Source organism: Bremia lactucae, linkage group LG10 (genome assembly GCF_004359215.1).
Source record: "Bremia lactucae strain SF5 linkage group LG10, whole genome shotgun sequence".
Lineage (NCBI taxonomy): Eukaryota > Oomycota > Peronosporomycetes > Peronosporales > Peronosporaceae > Bremia > Bremia lactucae.
Genome location: NC_090619.1, coordinates 6,219,156 through 6,239,138, shown reverse-complemented (window position 1 = coordinate 6,239,138; position 19,983 = coordinate 6,219,156). Strand labels below are relative to the sequence as shown.

Here is a 19,983-nt window from a genome sequence, read left to right as displayed (position 1 = left end):
CTCTACTTAAGCACACGACCTAGCACAGCGAGGAAGCGGTTTGACGGTCTCCTCTTGCGTGCAGTGAGGTTCTTGTGGTGGGCATTTTAGCGACCTCACCCAGCGCACTAAGTACTCTGGTTAACGTGTCGTCACGGGAGCGGTAATCCGACTCCTCGTGCTCACTTACCAAGTAGAAAGTAGTTCTCAGAATTATTTATATTTATAAGATTAAATAGTTTTACCAATTAGAAAATGTCGTCTCTGCAGATAGCACTAATATGTATTGCGAGCGTAATTTTTCTAGATACCTCACGTAACGGATGACGCTAGGCCACAATGTGAAGCACAACCGAGTGGTGGGTGTAATTACTTTATTTAAGTAATTGACCATCCCCTTAAGTACACCAAGTGTACTAAACGGGGACTGTGTAACATAGGGCAACTTTAGCCCGTTACACCGATGGCTGTATCGTGCATGTGATCTTGCGGCTCCATTCAACGTAGCTTTCCTGTCGAACCCTTCAGTTGTGCTTTTCGTTGCAAGGTATGCTAAGCATATATCATATCATTCATTCAGGCCCAGGACCACAAAATTTAGCCGCTACCAATTTTGTAGAAGAAGACACTAGAGTTCGCTGCAGCTCGTAAAATTCTCCAAATATTATTAGTCGCTCGTAAAGTTCTCTAAATATTATTAGTCTATTTATTACGACGACTGTCCCGTTATGCGTGTACTTCTTACAGATATTGAGGTATCTGCCTCTCTGTATGACTAGACGCGCCGAAATCGGTAGATACCCTTATATATTTTGAACTCTTTAAATCATTCACTTGAGCAGTTCAATGTCGAAAGGCTGGTCAGGTCTTGGAGAGTTTTAAAATCTTGGAGCTTAGGTGTCGTGATTGCCACCCAAATAAATATAAAGATAAAGATTTCCAGGTGGGCAACCACACCTACTGAGCCGGACCATTTTCTTGTTTAACCTAGCTGAAAGGCAACCAGCTAATTGCCGATAATATATGATTTTCATATAAAATATTCCCCTATTAGTTCCTTTGTCTGTATCGTTTTGTCTGGCGGCAAGGTGCCGATCCTCACTTGCTGCGAAACCTCCATTTCTTAAAACGTAGGGCTAAGGTAAACTATCAAATTATATAGACGCATCATTGGTCGCAACACAAACCAAAGTATTCTTTGTCCAGGCGATACGCGACAAGGCCCATCGGTGCGAGCATATTGAGCAAGCCACCGCCACGCAGACTGGTAGGCTGCTGTCGGAACAACTTGATCGACCTGGGCTGTCTCGTAGGCCTTCGATGAAACTGTCACTCTGACGCTTTTTCTAGCGGGTCATAACCATTCTCGCTATTACAGTTGCCAATTATCTAAAGTGCGCCTATTCATTTTACTTCCTTTGATGTGACGATAACAATTGCGATTATCATGGCTGATACGCGTATACTGTTAATAAAGGGACAGGCGCCTGGGCACGAAAAGGTACGAGTGGCGGCTGATGACACTGTTTTCGAGTAAGAGGATAGAGTAGAAAAGCTGTTGAAACTTCCGTAGGCAACTAAGTGGACGGTAGACTCACGGGGAGTGAGCAGCCGTTTGGCACGCAAGTAATCAAGGTAGAAAAACATAATGTCAGAATCCTCTTATGACAGTGCTTACGCTTCAACAGGGTATCAACCCAAGCGGTAGCTCAGAAGACATCACCACCACGACACAGGCGCCGCCATCTGCCGGTCACGAAAGGGTCTGAACAGCGCCAGCCCGTTGTCGTCGATCCGCCATCCCACGAAAGAAACGCGGACGTGAATGATAGAATCCTCAAAAAGCCCATGGAACTCGAAGTTTGCATCGATCGGATGGAAGCGCCAGAGCCTAGCCCATGGTAAAGCTCGCTCCCGTCGAACTTTTCGATCGCCAGCTTTAGCTGGTGCGTGACCGGCACTCGGTGCGTAGCAATGCCGCCTGCTGCTGGTGTTGATACTGAGTCGCTGGAAATGTTGTTGCGGTACATCGCACCGCTGCCCTAGCGGCTCGACATGAGCTGCTTTGGTCGGTGGGGCTCTTGGGCGCTGGCCTGGCTTGGGTGCTGCTCAGTGGTACGTTACTCGTCGCCTCGGTGGCGAGTATCCAAACGCGTCGTGGTGCATTGCGCCCGTGGTTTCCATGTTGCGGCCAATCAGAGAGCTAAAGAGCCCACTCTCGATCGCGCCTCGAACGCGCTCGCTCTCGTCGAACTGCATCTGGACGGCTTTTTTGATTGAGTAAACTTTTCTCCCACAAGTAACAATGGTCTAGCATGCGTGAGGAATTTTGCCTGGTCCGAGAAAGTCAAGGCAGACTTGCTTGGGCATTACTTAATTGGCACGGCAGAACGCTACTACAACAAGCAACTGGAGTGTGGTGGAGGCAGTAACCGACACTTGACCACGTTATAGAAAAGCTCCTGCAGATCTTTAAGAACACGATCACGTCGTCGCAGTCGATACAGCTCTTTACGGCGCATGAAGATCCCAAAAACGCTGGCCTGAGATTATATCTATTTCTTATTAGCCGTCAGCGGCGCGTGCGGCGGTGCTGATCAACAGGTGCTTAATAATATCGCACATTACGCGTCAGCAGACTTAATCACGGTGTTCATGGCCAAGTACGACGGTTAGAGGGTCGACTATTTATGCCAAGCCCAACTCGCCCACTTCGCGCAGTCTGTGAGAATTAAAGCGCGCAGTGCACTCGGGCGAGATGTAGTCTCATACGTTGACGAGGTCCCTTCGAAGCGGGAGACGTGCACGTGTTCCAATTGCGGCAAGGCCGGCCGTATTCAGACCGAACGTCGCAGTAGAGACAAGAAGAACCGGGGCGGACGTAAAGGGAGAATTGGTGCAGATCTTGTCCCGGCAATTAATCTTAGCAGAAGTAAGGACAAGAGAACCAGCAGGATATAGTGCTTGCTATTAGAAACGCGAATGACGAACGAAACGATCTTGGACAGTGGCTTGAACTGGTATCTCGTGTTTAATGAGAGCCTACTGTTGGACGCACGGAAGTGTAGCCAAAAAATCAATATGGCGGACGGAGATACACTAAAGCTTTCAAAAGGCCGTCTATGCGTAACGACCGGCGGAAAACAACGCATGATAAAGCTTATCGACGTTCATCTTGCGACATAACTCGAGCACAACATCGTGTCGTTTGGCAAGTATAGGTTAAAAGGTTTTGGTCTAGTGTACAACGGTACCACGCGATCACTCGCCAAACGCAGTAACAACAAATTGGCTTTCGATTTGAAAATGCAGGACAACGCGCTGTACGTCCAGTCGATGGCAAATTTTTGCGGTAGAGGCACGCCAGCTGACGTCATCATGACGATATCATCTGGCGAAGCGACAGTGGAACTAAGAACAGAAATACAACGTGGAACACTCTTGCACTTTCATCAGCGGCTTGTCCTAAGACACGATAAAGAGAATTGCAAAGAATCTTGCGTCTTGAATTAAGCTGAAAGTATCAGATAAGGATGGCCCAAGCATCCGGAGCTTCCAATCGCTCATTGACAGTGGCGCGCTGCACGCGGCCAGACTTTGTGTTCGCCGCCGACAAGGCGACGCTCCAGACTCACCAGCCTCGCGTCCACGATTTTAAACTAACTAAGCGTATTGCTCGTTATCTGAAGGGCACCCGCGATTTAAAACTGCGTTTGTCGCCAGCAAAAAGCGAACAAAAAGGGTAAATCTGGGGTCTTATTCGGATGCAACTTTGCTGCCGACAAGTCATATCGGAAGTACTTGACAGAGGGTGTCATACTTTGAATGATATGGCGGTGAGCTGGTCGGAATAGAAGCTAGGCGACGTCTCGCTTTCCACTATGAAGCGAAGTTCGTCGCCGCGTTGGAGCAGGCGCGTGATTTACTCGGCATCCGGGAGATATTTTGCGAGATTAGGACGGCGCCTGTCTGCCAATGTCGATGCATGTTACGAATAAGCTGTAATCAACCAGCTGGACGCCAAGCTTCGTCCCTGGAAGCGAATGATATTGATGTGCGCCTCGAATTTGTGCGTGATTACGCTCGACGCAGTATCGTAGTGGCGCAATACGGGCGATCTCAATTGCACCTTGCGAGCTCGCCTCGCTGTGCGCGTTAATCAGTCTGCGAAAAGGCGGTTGTCGGGAAGAAAAGAAAAAAATCCATGGTGCCGCAGCCGAGAAGGAGTGTAAAAAAGGAACAGGCACCTAGGTACAAGTGGCGGCTCACGACACTGTTTCTAGTATGATGACAATAACCTTACTGTCCATTTACCATTATGGTGACATGATTTCTGAAAGTCCTCAGCCACGGCAATAAGCCAGTCCTGTCGCTGACGTGGAATGTGCCATACCGGTTGCTGGGATGGAATGGTTACCTTAAACAGTACGGCTGCTAGGTGTAGATAGATGCCATTTGCCATAATACGATCGTTCCGTTATTCCTTGATCGCGACCATAAGGAATTGTTGTAGGAGCACTTAACGGACTTCTGCTAGCTATTGCTCTGATGATTCACGCTCCTGCTTCTAAGCGCTCCGGTTCCGCTGCATCCATAAAGATGTAACTCCGTCAGCTGAATCCGGAAACAGGTGCTTGATATCTACCCACAGACTCGAAGGTAGCTCTGGCGCCGATCGCGATAGCGCTGCCTTTATATACTGAAGCACATGCGCAGGGGAGACTTTCGATCTAGCCCACAGAGTAATAGTGTACGCTTAACACTTGCGCAAACCTTTGCAGTCCCAAAGGATGTGCACGAGTCCTTCGTGCTTTCCGGTGCAGGCCAAATGCCTCTTGCAAGTCGAATCCGTCTCTTTTTCCGGATAGTATAAATATAATTGATGAGTTTCTATTATGTAACATTCCTAGACTTGATATTCCGTTAGAGTATTTTTGAGTGCCCAAAGCTGTGCCAGTGACTGTGACATCTGGAAGTGCCTATCACCCGGAGCTCCATCCCGGTGCTGTAGCCTAGTGAAAATAGCCTCTAGCGCCGGATGTTGTCGTCGTTTTACTCGATGAAGTGCTTGACGATACAGAGCTCCGTCTGCGTGCATGTTGTTGATGGAGGGCTTGAGTCTACATGGAATTTCATCGAGCTTCGGATGCGCGGCAAGCACAAGTCAGTGTGTCGTGTCCGCTGTTGTATGATCCTCAGCTCCATTTGAATGGTTGCTGGAGCACCTCTCATGCTACTGATGGTCCAATAGACCCGGTTGTCGGCTTGATCTAGTACGATTTAGGCCGGATGGTCTGAATGTGCCCGATGGTCCGTGCGCGACACCTGGACTGGCAGATGTCCAAATATAGTTGTTGAGCACTCTCAGTCCTTCCTCGAAGCGTTAGCTAAGCCAGTATTTGCAGTTGTTCTGCCACTTGAAGATATGGACTAGCTACCAGGATGGCAGTCGCCCATCTTCTTAGTTTTGGAAGTGTATGATACGAAAGCTGTCCTGTGCTCGGGATCCAGATGCTGTAGTCCAACGTTGGCACCCGCCGAATGCGTAGCTCGCGATAGGACAGACTTGCAGCATGGAGTAGGTTGTCGTGGATAGCATATCGCCTTTAACATCCACAATCCACGGATTTTGATCACGCCCATAAGTCGCCCAGAAATCTTTGTGCTTCCGAGTATACATGTGTGCGCGTGTTGGGATGTCTTCTGCATATTGGAGGAGTACTTCCTGATTCGATCTTGAGATGACGAGGTGTGTCACGAGCCGGAGAAGAACACCTTTGCTGTAGCGTTTAACGGCCGTCCAGCCCTCTTGCTCCGGCGCTATCCACGCGCGAACTTCCGTGCTGATGGTCGGAGGTGACGCTTTCCCATGCTGAGTCTTTCAGGCTTGATTTTTGCGAGTGATAGATTCAAAATAGCCGAGTCTGTTGTGTCTTGAAATGTCCACGCGACCCACGCGTAGTAAAATTTACAAGCTTTCGAATCAACCACTTCATGGCATTTTTGAGGCTCTGGGTTCTTATTGTGACGTCTAGAGAGACGATCCCCATTCCTCCGGCACCCTGGGGCGTGTACAGCAGATCTGGTCTGACTTTATGTCTGCTGTTATCCTTTAACGTGGAGTGACGCCACAAAAATTGCTTCTGAATGTTATGCAATTTTTTGTGGTCCCATTGTGGAGCCGGAAAGTCGCTTCTGTAAATATCACTGGCGGTAGCATGATAGCATTCAGCAGTAGTATTCTGATGTCGACGCTAGTTGCGATATATGCCGCTTTGGCGAGCCGCTTTTTGACGTTTCGGAACCGTAATGCCCAATTGCGTCAACGAGGTTTCCAGTTCTTATTTGGTATTTAAATACCGAGTGGTTTGGCCGTGGTGGAGCACCGTAAATGCCTTTAAACTCGATGACATTGAGAGCTGCGTTGAGGAAATCAAGGCGCTCTTTGCTGGTTGGACGATAGACCTTAAAGCTCACCGAAACGCTTAACGATGATCATGGTCAGCGGTACTTGCCCCGCCTGCTGCAGGAAAACTGTCGAGTCTTCAGCAAAAGCTAAAAATGTTTTTCTTGATCTGGAAACCCTGGTGCTGCAGACCATTAATTAGTGTACATTGCGATATCGCTATTGCTAGTATTTCTGCTACGAGGATAAACAGCAGAGGGGTATACAGGCAACCCTGTCGAATCCCAGAAAGATTGGGAATAGGGTCCGATAAGATACTATTCACTAAAAGTTGCGCGGTTATGTCTAGGTGAAGATTTTGAATCATCGCAATGAGCGCCTCTGCAAACCCTAAGCATCGCATTAGCTTCAATAAAAACTTACGGGAGACGGTGTCGTATGCCCTCCGAAAATCCAACAGTAGAATTGCCCGACTGGCATCCGACTGCCTATCCGAGTCATGTGACGCCGACGTCAGATGTGCCGTCATCATCATATCTGTTTTAGACATTTGTCGTCCAGGCACGAAATTCCGTCGGGTGTCAGAAATAGAAATTTTAAGGACTCGTTGGAAGCGGTGGGCCAAAACCTTGGCTGCTACTTCGTATCCCGTCTGCAGCAGCGCTATCGGACGGTAGTCCATAGACCACCCATCCTTTTTTGGAGCGGGATGATGAGGCCCTCCAGAAAGGAGCTGGTGGCGACCGACCTTGCAGCAAATCATTGATTATAGTGACGAGTGCTGGTGCTAGTAGTGCTTGATAGTCTTTCATAAAATCATTGTTCAGCCGTCTGATCCGGCAGCTTTATGACACGATAGCGACGTGATTGCTTGGAGAACATTTGACAATGTAAAAGGTGCCAGAAGGACCCCAGTGTTCACCTGGGACAGAATGCAGTCTGACGGCATGATGATAAGGTCACGTAACGCTTGTTTGAGATCCCTGGCTGAAACTGCGTTGTGGGTCTGACTGAGCATGGGTTGCCATTCGGAAGCAAAATTTATCGTGGTGATATCCTTGTGTCGAAAAGGCTGCCCATGAATCCGGCGAAGCCCCGAAATAGATTGATCTTCCCCAATTCGACGCCAGCTTGAATTGCCATCGTAGACGGTCCATAGTCCGATCCAACTTGTAACCTTGTCGGATAGTCTGGGCCGGTGTAAGTTCCTCTCCGTCGATGAGAAGATGCATACGAGTTTGTGTATAAATCCTCCGTCGGATTCGAATAGTCCGTTGTGTTTCCCTTGTTTGTATTCGCGAATCCTGATAGCAGAATTACGGACAATGGCATCCCATATTCACGCTGTGACAGCCAACCAACCTCCTTTCGGATCACTCAGCCATAAGGTCGTTATGTACTCGTGCGGGCGTCGGCGTCCGAATAGGCTAACGAACGTGCTTGATTTGGCTTTTAAACGCCGCCTCGGTCTGCTGATCACGATGCAAGGTAATGTGCTGTTGGTCCGAATGGTTCGCACATAAAAGCGATCAATTCTACTGGCAGAACGGGCATTCCAGAACGTGAAGTAGTCAGTCGGCTCCGGTACGACTTCCGTCATTGCTGAGTCGCAAGTTTTGGAGCATCTTTAAGCGACGCCAATTTGGGCTTTACGGTCTGCCCAAGCGCAAGCCTCCTAATCAATCAGGATGCGGACTTTGACACAATTAAATCGCCCATAAGCACCACATCCAAATTGGGCCATGGCCACTGCTGCCTTCAGCCGAATAGTCATTCTCTTGCATGTCTATCATTGGCGCATAGACGTTAATCACCAAGTTAAATTCGACGACGACTGCTATCACAAATTTCGAATAAAGCTCTGGATGCCATGTCTGACAGAGATGCTACTTACGCGGGTCAAACAATATAGCCACTCCATCGGTCTTCTCACCACTAACGCTCCAATAGGACGACACCTCAGTTTGTTGGTGATACTAGATGACCAGTTTGAACCATCGATTCGTCGCCTTTCTAGCTGCATCCTCCGAATTAATCTATGTCTCTTGAATGGCTCATGCGGTAGTATTTTGCCGTCGTCCATGCAGTCGTCACCCGCTCATCCATGATGGCTGGTCTACCGTTTTGAATTCTTTTAGATTTCGCGAATGATACGCACTGGTGTGCCGCTGATCCTTCTGCGATACCCAGTGGCCGCAAAGAGATCTTTGGCTTTAAGATGCTCAGTGAACGCGTCTCGATCACGTAGAGTCAACCATGTGCCCGTTACCAGGATATTCGGTTCTTCACAATTTTTTTGTAACCGCCTTAGCACACGAGTCTGTCCAGCGGACTCTTCATCACTAAGGGCTTCGAGACGTTCCAGTCCTGCTGGTGTTCAGCATCAAGAAATGCACGTCGGCAATGAACGTGCGAACTGAACGCAGCCAAATGTCGACGTATATGATCGGGTAGATCCGGATCTGCCTCCACCGGCTTAACAGGCATGGCCTTGATGTCTACATTATGTAATATGGCGTGTGTAGCAACCGAGCTTTGTCGGCTACAGTACAGTGTCGTAGGAGTTTGTTACTGCCATACCACGGTCCCGTAATTTGAGCCAGTCATCCGTATTGTCGATAAGTGAGGCTAGCCGTAAGCCAGTTAATGCGATACAGGTCGTTCGATCTTTCCAATCTTCCAGTCATAGTTTAGTCGGTAGTCCATGAGTCCCTTGAACATACTCTCCTGACGCCAAGCAGCCGTCCAGGCCACATAAACCGCATCATCGAGGGCATTGAGGAGATCATGCCTAAATAGAAACGTCTGGAGCAACTGCATCAGCTTGACTGGCTCTGCATCCATCGCTTGTCGCTAGTGGGATGTGTTACTCGGCAGTGTGTGAAACATGTGCCCGGAAAGATGCTGGCCAAGTCATACTTGATGATTGCCACATTTACTGCCAGGACCTGTAGGGCAGCACCGGGACTTCGAATGTAGCTAGTTCTCCCCGACTTGATCCTTCACACCGCCCTTTTTAAGGACAAGATCGTTCAGGCGGTTGCGTTTTTTTGCCATTGTGATGGTCGCGCACGTCTGGTGTTGCCACATGGCCTCGTTTGCTTGGCTTCTGTTTGTGAGGCGACTGAGGGGGTGAAGATTTTGAATCATCGCAATGAGCGCCTCTGCAAACCCTAAGCATCGCACTAGCTTCAATAAAAACTTACGGGAGACGGTGTCGTATGCCTTGCGAAAATCCAACAGTAGAATTGCCCGACTGGCATCCGACTGCCTATCCGGGTCATGTGACGCCGACCTCAGAGTGCCGTCATCATCAAATATGTTTTAAACAGTCAGGTCAAATGGCGGTACGTCCTTCACCTCCTTCATCTCCATGTCAGATGAAGAACAAGCGACTGGGTTTTAAATAACATAAGTAAAAAGGTAGAATACGTCTAGAACCCCGCATTTTTCACATGTCTTGCTTATCACCCATAGCATGAATTACAGCCTCCCTTCGCGATGACATAAATTTTACATAGGAGAAAATTCGCTGCCACGCAGAGCATTTTACACCCACCCCAATTGTGATCATGAACAATAGCTGTTCGCTCCGAGTGACTACTGCCAAATTCTCCCAGGTATTATTGAAACTGCTTCTTTGCTGATACTACCTCCATTCCGGTCCATCCGCGTTTCCCTCCGATTAGTGTAGTTACCCGGGTATCGCGTGGGCATTGCTACTTCATGTACAGTTGACCAGTATACTTTATACACCGTTTGAGGCTGCCGGTCTCCGCTGAGAGCGTTAATTCTGCTGAGAATAAGTCAATATCACTTAACGCTTGTACAGTGGCCATGACCATACAGTTACCAGTGGCTGGTGTTATGAATTCTCGAAGCCGAAGTTGACGTGCCATGTCGTCAACGGATTGAACAGCTGAATCGTTTAATTTGGGTACTGCCTCCTTCGAAAGAGAATCCCGCCGCGCTGTTGCTGTCAGATGAAATAGGTTTGCTCGTTCTTTTTGTTTGAGACTGACCAATTTGGGGCACTTATAAATAGTGAATAGTTTAATTTTAAATAACATAAGTAAAAAGGTAGAATACGTCCAGAACCCCACATTTTTCACATGTCTTGCTTATCACCCATAGCATGAATTACAGCCTCCCTTCGCGATGACATAAATTTTACATAGGAGAAAATTCGCTGCCACGCAGAGCATTTCACACCCACCCCAATTGTGATCATGAACAATAGCTGTTCGCTTCGAGTGACTACTGCCAAATTCTCCCAGGTATTATTGAAACTGCTTCTTTGCTGATACTACCTCCATTCCGGTCCATCCGCGTTTCCCTCCGATTAGTGTAGTGACCCGGGTTTCGCGTGGGCATTGCTACTTCATGTACAGTTGACCAGTATACTTTATACCCCGTTTGAGGCTGTCGGTCTCCGCTGAGAGCGTTAATTCTGCTGAGGATAAGTCAATATCACTTAACGCTTGTACAGTGGCCATGACCATACAATTACCAGTGGCTGGTGTTATGAATTCTCGAAGCCGAAGTTGACGCGCCATGTCGTCAACGGATTGAACAGCTGAATCGTTTAATATGGGTACTGCCTCCTTCGAAAGAGAATCCCGCCGCGCTGTTGCTGTCAGATGAGATATGTTTGCTCGTTCTCTTTGTTTGAGACTGACCAATTTGGGGCACTGCTGGAATTGGCGGTGGATTCACTTTGACGTTGCGCAACTGCGCCAGCTCCGATACAATAGGAAGCGAAGGGTCTATGGCTGCTACGGCTGATGCTGAATCGATGATGGTTTTCTTAGGACCGATGACCCAGGTTCCTGACCGGTGAAGGCCCGTCTTGAAGCTCTTCCTGACCAAGCTTGTCGTATCGTGACTTCATTAAAAGGGCGATTGACGCCGACAAACTCATGCGGGCAACACTGCGCTGCTTAGCCCGCACCAAAAGGGCGATCCATGGAGTTCTTGGCTTAGGCTTTAGTGAGCTCTCTAGTTATTATGAAGCCTGACTTACTGGAACGGAAGTTGTAGCTACTGTGGGCCGCTTGAGCATCTCCGCACCTTTCGCCATTTAAGCTTTCGTTCTATCCGCTGACGTCGGACGAGGATGAATGGTGCGCTGTCAAATCACCGCTGTTTCCTGTTGGATATGGAATCGCGTAGCCGCTGCCCTCATTTTTTCCATGTTTTGCCACATCATCTAACGCTACAATCTCTTATTTTGTAGCAATCAAACATTCCTCTCCCATCAATTGATCAGGAGTGTAGCCAAAGCGTGCCATGGTGTGGCCTTTATCTCGGCACTTCAAGCATTGGAGTTGCTTTCCGACAACTGGATTTTTAGGATAAGATACATCCCCAACTAGTCCAACCTAACGATGTGCCGTAAGACCTGTGGGCATCGGGCAACCTTGAATGTTAACTTCCAAACATTTGACGTCCGCGAATTCGTGGTGCATGTATCCAAATCCTCCAGGTCATGCGGCACTGGACTGAGCTTACTTATGAACGCCAATATTTTGCCGATGTCAACGAAACGGGAAACGTTGCACATGCGGATTTCATATCCTATGTTCGATGAGACCGTGAAGATTTAACACCTTTTTGTCGTTTCAAATTGACCCTGACGATGGTACATGTCTGTTTTCAACCTGTAGATCGCTTGCTTGAACGGCACTAACCAAAAATAATTTTTTTGCGGTAGCCAGGTCTAAAAAAGTGACTGTTTTCAAGTTCTGCAGCAGGTCGTACAGCTCCTGTCGGTTCACCTTCGTGCTTTAGGCCGCGAGAAGGATGTCTTCCTCCAATGCCAGCATGTGTTGCCATCTGGCCTGCACGGCACTTCTTCAACTTAGCTTAAAGCTGAGTTTCCGTTCTACATGAGTCTGAATTGTACTATGCAGTCGTAATTGTTTTTGCAATGTGAAATTCGCTTTTAGGAATCGTGGCAGCTGCCTGCCTACAATATGCCCTTCTGCCAGCCCCTGGATGATCAGCCATTCGTCTACGGCCTCTTCATAAAACTCCTGATTACTAATCAGTCCACAATTTTGCTTGCAAAGGGATTTGAGCCGCGTGCGCTTTAAGGAGAATACTGGATTAAAAATAAAGCGCTCATACCGTGTTTCTGGTATTGCTCTCTGCGGTTCTGCGCTATTTTGTTGGGCACCGTGAGTTTTCGCTCATTAATATAGCACGGGCAATTTAGACCACCGCGGCTTACTCGTTAGACGCTCTAAGGTGGTCGTCAGCATCCACGCTGTGTTAAGTATGTTCTGGCTGATTGTTGTCGCATATTGTTCCCATTGCTTAAAGCAGCATTCTTACCTTGATACATGTTTCCTCGAAAAAACCGTTAGCAGTCTACGTTCTGCTAGCTGTAACTTCAGGTATCTGTGGCGCAAGTCTCTCACGCTTAGCTGAAATCAAATTATAACATTCGCGAAGATGCGCCACGGTAACTTGATATGCCCCACGGAAAGGCGTTCTCTTAGCACCCTTGAAGTCTTGCACCAGGCTCCCGTACAATGCTTCCAACTCCCACATTTGCGGGACTTCAGGAATGTTCGTAGCTGATGAGTTACCTCTCCCGACCATACCCTTTCGCTGCCGATTCGTTCCCATTGCTTGCTCGACATCATGCGGGCCACTTTCGAGTGATCGGTCAATTCCTGCCGCTTCCGTTGCCACGTGACTCGCTGCATAGTTCTCGCTTGAAAGCCCCTATTATGACCGNGCCAAGCCCAACTCGCCCACTTCGCGCAGTCTGTGAGAATTAAAGCGCGCAGTGCACTCGGGCGAGATGTAGTCTCATACGTCGACGAAGTCCCTTCAAAGCGGGAGACGCGCACGTGTTCCAATTGCGGCAAGGCCGGCCGTATTCAGACCGAACGTCGCAGTAGAGACAAGAAGAACCGGGGCGGACGTAAAGGGAGAATTGGTGCAGATCTTGTCCCGGCAATTAATCTTAGTAGAAGTAAGGATAAGAGAACCAGGAGGATATAGTGCGATGGCAAATTTTTGCGGAAGAGGCACGTCAGCTGACGTCATCATGACGATATCATCTGGCGAAGCGACAGTGGAACTAAGAACGGAAATACAAAGTGGAACACTCTTGCACTTTCATCAGCGGCTTGTCCTAAGACACGGTAAAGAGAATTGCAAAGAATCTTGCGTCTGGAATTAAGCTGAAAGTATCAGATAAGGATGGCCCAAGCATCCGGAGCTTCCAATCGCTCATTGACAGTGGCGCGCTGCACGCGGCCAGACTTTGTGTTCGCCGCCGACAAGGCGACGCTCCAGACTCACCAGCCTCGCGTCCACGATTTTAAACTAACTAAGCGTATTGATCGTTATCTGAAGGGCACCCGCGATTTAAAACTGCGTATGTTGCCAGCAAAAAGCGAACAAAAAGGGTAAATCTGGGGTCTTATTCGGATGCAACTTTGCTGCCGACAAGACATATCGGAAGTACTTGACAGGGGGTGTCATACTTTGAATGATATGGCGGTGAGCTTGTCGGAATAGAAGCTAGGCGACGTCTCGCTTTCCACTATGAAGCGAAGTTCGTCGCCGCGTTGGAGCAGGCGCGTGATTTACTCGGCATCCGGGCGATATTTTGCAAGATTAGGACGGCGCCTGTCTGCCAATGTCGATGCATGTTACAAATAAGCTGTAATCAAGCAGCTGGACGCCAAGCTTCGTCCCTGGAAGCAAAGGATATTGATGTGCGCCTCGAATTTGTGCGTGATTACGCTCGACGCAGTATCGTAGTGGTGCAATACGTGCGATTTTAATTGCACCTTGCCAGCTTGCCTCGCTGTGCGCGTTAATCGGTCTGCGAAAAGGCGGTTGTCGGGAAGAAAAGAAAAAAATCCATGGTGCCGCAGACGAGAAGGAGTGTTAAAAAAACAGGCACCTAGGTACAAGTGGCGGCTCACGACAATGTATCTAGTATGATGATAATAACCTTACTGTCCATTTACCATTATGGTGACAGGATTTCTGAAAGTTCTCAGCCACGGCAATAAGCCAGTCCTGTCGCTGACGTGGACTGTGCCATCCGGTTGCTGGGATGGAATAGTTGCCTTAAACAGTCGGCTGCTAGGCGTAGATTGATACCATTTGCCATAATACGATCGTTCCGTTATTCCTTGATCGCGACCATAAGGAATTGTTGTAGGAGCACTTAACGGACTTCTGCTAGCTATTGCTCTGATGATTCACGTTCCTGCTTCTAAGCGTTCCGGTTCCGCTGCATCCATAAAGATGTAACTTCGTCAGCTGAATCCGGAAACACGTGCTTGATATCTACCCGCAGGCTCGAAGGTTGCTCTGGTGCCGATCGCGATAGCGCTGCCTGTTTATACTGAAGCACATGCGCAGGGGAGACTTTCGATCAAGCCCACAGAGTAATAGTGTACGCTTAACACTTGCGCAAACCTTTGCAGTCCCAAAGGATGTGCACGAGTCTTTCGTGCTTCCCGGTGCAGGCCAAATGCCTCTTCAAGTCGAATCCGTCTCTCTTCCCGGATAGTATAAAATTCAATTGATGAGTTTCTATTATGTAACATTCCCAGACTTGATATTCCGTTAGAGTATTTTTGTGTGCCCAAAGCTGTGCCAGTGACTGTGACATCTGGAAGTGCCTATCACCCGGAGCGCCATCCCGGTGCTGTAGCCTAGTGAAAATAGCATTTAGCGCCGGATGTTGTCGTCGTTTTACTCGATGAAGTGCTTGACGATACAGAGCTCCGTCTGCGTGCATGTTATTGATGGAGGGCTTGAGTCTACAAGGAATTTCATCGAGCTTCGGATGCGCGGCAAGCACAAGTGCAGTGTGTCGTGTCCGCTGTTGTATGATCCTCAGCTCCTGTTGAATGGTTGCTGGAGCACCTCTCATGCTTCTGATGGTCCAATGGACCCCGTTGTCGGCTTGATTTAGCACGATTTTGGCCAGATGGTCTGAATGTGCCCGATGGTCCGTGCGCGACACCTGGACTGGCAGATGTCCAGATATAGTTGTTGAGCACTCTCAGTCCTTCCTCGAAGCGTTAGCTGAGCCAGTATTTGCAGTTGTTCTGCCACTTGAAGATATGGACTAGCTACTAGGATGGCAGTCGCCCATCTTCTCAGTTTTGGAAGTGTATGATACGAAAGCTATCCTGTGCTCGGGATCCGGATGCTGTAGTCCAACGTTGGCACCCGCAGAATGCGTAAGCTCGCGATAGGACAGACTTGCAGCAGGGAGTAGGTTGTCGTGGATAGCATATCGCCTTTAACATCCCCAATCCACGGATTTTGATCCCACCGATAAGTCGCCCAGAAATTTTTGTGCTTCCGAGTATACATGTGTGCGCGTGTTGGGATGTCTTCTGCATATTATAGGAGTACTTCCTGGTTCGATCTTGAGATGACGAGGTGTGTCACGAGCCGGAGAAGAACACCTTTGCTGTGCCGTTTGACGGCCGTCCAGCCCTCTTGCTCCGGCGCTATCCACGCGCGAACTTCCGTGCTGATGGTCGGAGGTGACGCTTTCCCATGCTGAGTCTTTTAGGCTTGATTTTTGCGAGTGATAGATTCAAAATAGCCGAGTCTGTTGTGTCTTAAAACGTCCACGCGACCCATGCGTAGAATTTTTTTCAAGCTTTCGAATCAACCACTTCATGGCATGTTTGAGGCTCTGGGTTCTTATTGTGACGTCTAGAGAGACGATCCCCATTCCTCCGGCACCCTGGGGCGTGTACAGCAGATCTGGTCTGACTTTATGTCTGCTATCCTTTAACGTGGAGTGACGCCACAAAAATTGCTTTTGAATGTTATGCAATTTTTGTGGTCCCATTGTGGAAGCCGGAAAGTCGCTGCTGTAAATATCACTGCCGGTAGCATGATAGCATTCAGCAGTAGTATTCTGGTGCCGACGCTAGTTGAGATATATGCCGCTGTGGCGAGCCGCTTTGGACGTTTCGGATCAGTAATGCCCAATTGCGTCAACGAGGTTTCCAGTTCTTATTTGATATTTAAATACCGAGTGGTTTGGCCGTGTTGGAGTACCGTAAATGCCTTCAAACTCGATGACATTGAGAGCTGCGTTGAGAAAATCAAGGCGCTCTTTGCTGGTTAGACGAAAGACCTTAAAGCTCACCGAAACGCTTAACGATGATCATGGTCAGCGGTACTTACCCCGCCTGCTGCAGGAGAACTGTCGAGTCTTCAACAAAAGCTAAGAATATTTTTCCCGATCTGGAAACCCTGGTGCTGCAGACCATTGATCAGTGTACATTGCGATATCGCTATTGCTAGTATTTCTGCTACGAGGATAAAGAGCAGAGGGGTAAACGGGCAACCCTGTCGAATCCCAGAAAGATTGGGAATAGGGTCCGATACGATACTATTCACTAAAAGTTGCGCGGTTATGTCTCGGTGAAGATTTTGAATCATCGCAATGAGCGCCTCTGCAAAACCTAAGCATCGCATTAGCTTCAATAAAAACTTACGGGAGACGGTGTCGTATGCCTTGCGAAAATCCAACAGTAGAATTGCCCGACTGGCATCCGACTGCCTATCCGGGTCATGTGACGCCGACGTCAGATGTGCCGTCATCATCATATCTGTTTTAGACATTTGTCGTCCAGGCACGAAACCCTGTCGGGTGTCAAAAATAGAAATTTTGAGGACTCGTTGGAAGCGGTGGGCCAAAACCTTGGCTACTACTTCGTAACCCGTCTGCAGCAGCGCTATCGGACGGTAGTCCATAGATCACCCATCCTTTTTTTGGAGCGGGATGATGAGGCCCTCCAGAAAGGAGCTGATGGCGACCGACCTTGCAGCAACTCATTGGTTATAGTGACGAGTGCTAGTGCTAGTAGTGCTTGATAGTCTTTCATAAAATCATTGTTCAGCCGTCTGATCCGGCAGCTTTATGACACGATAGCGACGTGATTGCTTGGAGAACATTTGACAATGTAAAAGGTGCCAGAAGGACCCCAGTGTTCACCTGGGACAGAATGCATTCTGACGGCATGATGATAAGGTCACGTAACGCTTGTTTGAGATCCCTGGCTGAAACTGCGTTGTGGGTCTGACTGAGCATGGGTTGCCATTCGGAAGCAAAATTTATCGTGGTGATATCCTTGTGTCGAAAAGGCTGCCCATGAATCCGGCGAAGCCCCGAAATAGATTGATCTTCCCCAATTCGACGCCTGCTTGAATTGCCATCGTAGACGGTCCATAGTCCGATCCAACTTGTAACCTTGTCGGATAGTCTGGGCCGGTGTAAGTTCCTCTCCGTCGATGAGAAGATGCATACGAGTTTGTGTATAAATCCTCCGTCGGATTCGAATAGTCCGTTGTGTTTCCCTTGTTTGTATTCGCGAATCCTGATAGCAGAATTACGGACAATGGCATCCCATATTCACGCTGTGACAGCCAACCAACCTCCTTTCGGATCACTCAGCCATAAGGTCGTTATGTACTCGTGCGGGCGTCGGCGTCCGAATAGGCTAACGAACGTGCTTGATTTGGTTTTTAAACGCCGCCTCGGTCTGCTGATCACGATGCAAGGTAATGTGCTGTTGGTCCGAATGGTTCGCACATAAAAGCGATCAATTCTACTGGCAGAACGGGCATTCCAGAACGTGAAGTAGTCAGTCGGCTCCGGTACGACTTCCGTCATTGCTGAGTCGCAAGTTTTGGAGCATCTTTAAGCGACGCCAATTTGGGCTTTACGGTCTGCCCAAGCGCAAGCCTCCGAATCAATCAGGATGCGGTCTTTGACACAATTAAATCGCCCATAAGCACCACATCCAAATTGGGCCATGGCCACTGCTGCATTCAGCCGAATAGTCGTTCTCTTGCATGTCTATCATTGGCGCATAGACGTTAGCCACCAAGTTAAATTCGACGACGACTGCTATCACACGTTTCGAATAAAGCTCCGGATGTCATGTCTGACAGAGATGCTGCTTACGCGGGTCAAGCAATATAGCCACTCCATCGGTCTCTCACCACTAACGCTCCAATAGGACGACACCTCAGTTTGTTGGTGATACTAGATGACCAGTTTGAACCATCGATTCGTCGCCTTTCTAGCTGCATCCTCCGAATTAATCTATGTCTCTTGAATGGCTCATGCGGTAGTATTTTGCCGTCGTCCATGCAGTCGCCACCCGCTCATCCATGATGGCTGGTCTACCGTTTTGAATTCTTTTAGATTTCGCGAATGATACGCACTGGTGTGCCGCTGATCCTTCTGCGATACCCAGTGGCCGCAAAGAGATCTTTGGCTTTAAGATGCTCAGTGAACGCGTCTCGATCACGTAGAGTCAACCAAGTGCCCGTTACCATGATATTCGGTTCTTCACAATTTTTTTGTAACCGCCTTAGCACACGAGTCTGTCCAGCGGACTCTTCATCACTAAGGGCTTCGAGACGTTCCAGTCCTGCTGGTGTTCAGCATCAAGAAATGCACGTCTGCAATGAACGTGCGAGCTGAACGCAGCCAAATGTCGACGTATATGATCGGGTAGATCCGGATCTGCCTCCACCGGCTTAACAGGCATGGCCTTGATGTCTACATTATGTAATATGGCGTGTGTAGCAACCGAGCTTTGTCGGCTACAGTACAGTGTCGTAGGAGTTTGTTACTGCCATACCACGGTCCCGTAATTTGAGCCAGTCATCCGTATTGTCGATAAGTGAGGCTAGCCGTAAGCCAGTTAATGCGATACAGGTCATTCGATCTTTCCAATTTTCCAGTCATAGTTTAGTCGGTAGTCCATGAGTCCCTTGAACATACTCTCCTGACGCCAAGCAGCCGTCCAGGCCACATAAACCGCATCATCGAGGGCATTGAGGAGATCATGCCTAAATAGAAACGTCTGGAGCAACTGCATCAGCTTGACTGGCTCTGCATCCATCGCTTGTCGCTAGTGGGATGTGTTACTCGGCAGTGTGAGAAACTGTGCCCGAAAAGATGCTGGCCAAGTCATACTTGATGATTGCCACATTTACTGCCAGGACCTGTAGGACAGCACCGGGACTTCGAATGTAGCTAGTTCTCCCCGACTTGATCCTTCACACCGCCCTTTTTAAGGACAAGATCGTTCAGGCGGTTGCGTTTTTCGCCATTGTGATGGTCGCGCACGTCTGGTGTTGCCACATGGCCTCGTTTGCTTGGCTTCTGTTTGTGAGGCGACTGAGGGTGTCGCGACACCAATTGAATTGACCACTGATGTCCTACTATTTTCGATCGCCGAGATTGGGGCCACTTGCGTCGTTACATATCAGTCTGTCCGATTTGCCTTCCCTCTTGGGCTTGTCATAGAGGTGCTGATTGTTGTGAGGCGCAGCCTCTCCTGATCACTGTGTGAGAACTCTGGAACGGTTGACGTTAAAAAACTCAGGAAATCATCAAACCGGGGTGGTGCCGGGAATTGATTTATTTGAGATATGACGCGTTGTAGCTGCTGCCAAATATCTAATTCGTCCTAACGCTTTTCAGTCTCTATAATGCGGCTACTCTTCCTGAGGGTCACAGTCAGGTCAAATGGCGGTACGTCCTTCACCTCCTTCATCTCCATGTCAGATGA

General features: G+C 48.7%; 7 protein-coding genes across 7 annotated transcripts; all 7 read right to left on the bottom strand.

Moving 5' to 3' along the window:
- Positions 1-8,692: 8,692 nt before the first annotated feature.
- On the bottom strand, positions 8,693-8,872 carry CCR75_002555 (uncharacterized protein; the record flags this gene model as incomplete). The annotated part of the gene is made up of 1 exon (XM_067960652.1): positions 8,693-8,872. The coding sequence occupies one exon, from the start codon at positions 8,870-8,872 to the stop codon at positions 8,693-8,695; it is 180 nt and encodes a 59-aa protein (XP_067819061.1).
- A 156-nt stretch (positions 8,873-9,028) lies between these two features.
- On the bottom strand, positions 9,029-9,229 carry CCR75_002556 (uncharacterized protein; the record flags this gene model as incomplete). Its single annotated transcript, XM_067960653.1, has 1 exon — positions 9,029-9,229. The coding sequence occupies one exon, from the start codon at positions 9,227-9,229 to the stop codon at positions 9,029-9,031; it is 201 nt and encodes a 66-aa protein (XP_067819060.1).
- Positions 9,230-9,852: 623 nt separating this feature from the next.
- Positions 9,853-10,455, bottom strand: CCR75_002557 (uncharacterized protein; the record flags this gene model as incomplete). Its single annotated transcript, XM_067960654.1, has 2 exons — positions 9,853-9,988; positions 10,118-10,455. The coding sequence occupies 2 exons, from the start codon at positions 10,453-10,455 to the stop codon at positions 9,853-9,855; spliced, it is 474 nt and encodes a 157-aa protein (XP_067819059.1).
- Positions 10,456-10,509: 54 nt separating this feature from the next.
- CCR75_002558 (uncharacterized protein) lies at positions 10,510-10,941 on the bottom strand (the record flags this gene model as incomplete). Its single annotated transcript, XM_067960655.1, has 2 exons — positions 10,510-10,645; positions 10,775-10,941. 2 exons carry the CDS (start codon positions 10,939-10,941, stop codon positions 10,510-10,512), a joined length of 303 nt encoding a protein of 100 aa, XP_067819070.1.
- Positions 10,942-10,945: 4 nt separating this feature from the next.
- CCR75_002559 (uncharacterized protein) lies at positions 10,946-11,465 on the bottom strand (the record flags this gene model as incomplete). The annotated part of the gene is made up of 3 exons (XM_067960656.1): positions 10,946-11,191; positions 11,220-11,369; positions 11,409-11,465. The coding sequence occupies 3 exons, from the start codon at positions 11,463-11,465 to the stop codon at positions 10,946-10,948; spliced, it is 453 nt and encodes a 150-aa protein (XP_067819069.1).
- A 7,309-nt stretch (positions 11,466-18,774) lies between these two features.
- Positions 18,775-18,954, bottom strand: CCR75_002560 (uncharacterized protein; the record flags this gene model as incomplete). The annotated part of the gene is made up of 1 exon (XM_067960657.1): positions 18,775-18,954. One exon carries the CDS (start codon positions 18,952-18,954, stop codon positions 18,775-18,777), a length of 180 nt encoding a protein of 59 aa, XP_067818818.1.
- Positions 18,955-19,125: 171 nt separating this feature from the next.
- Positions 19,126-19,311, bottom strand: CCR75_002561 (uncharacterized protein; the record flags this gene model as incomplete). The annotated part of the gene is made up of 1 exon (XM_067960658.1): positions 19,126-19,311. The coding sequence occupies one exon, from the start codon at positions 19,309-19,311 to the stop codon at positions 19,126-19,128; it is 186 nt and encodes a 61-aa protein (XP_067818819.1).
- Positions 19,312-19,983: the final 672 nt, after the last annotated feature.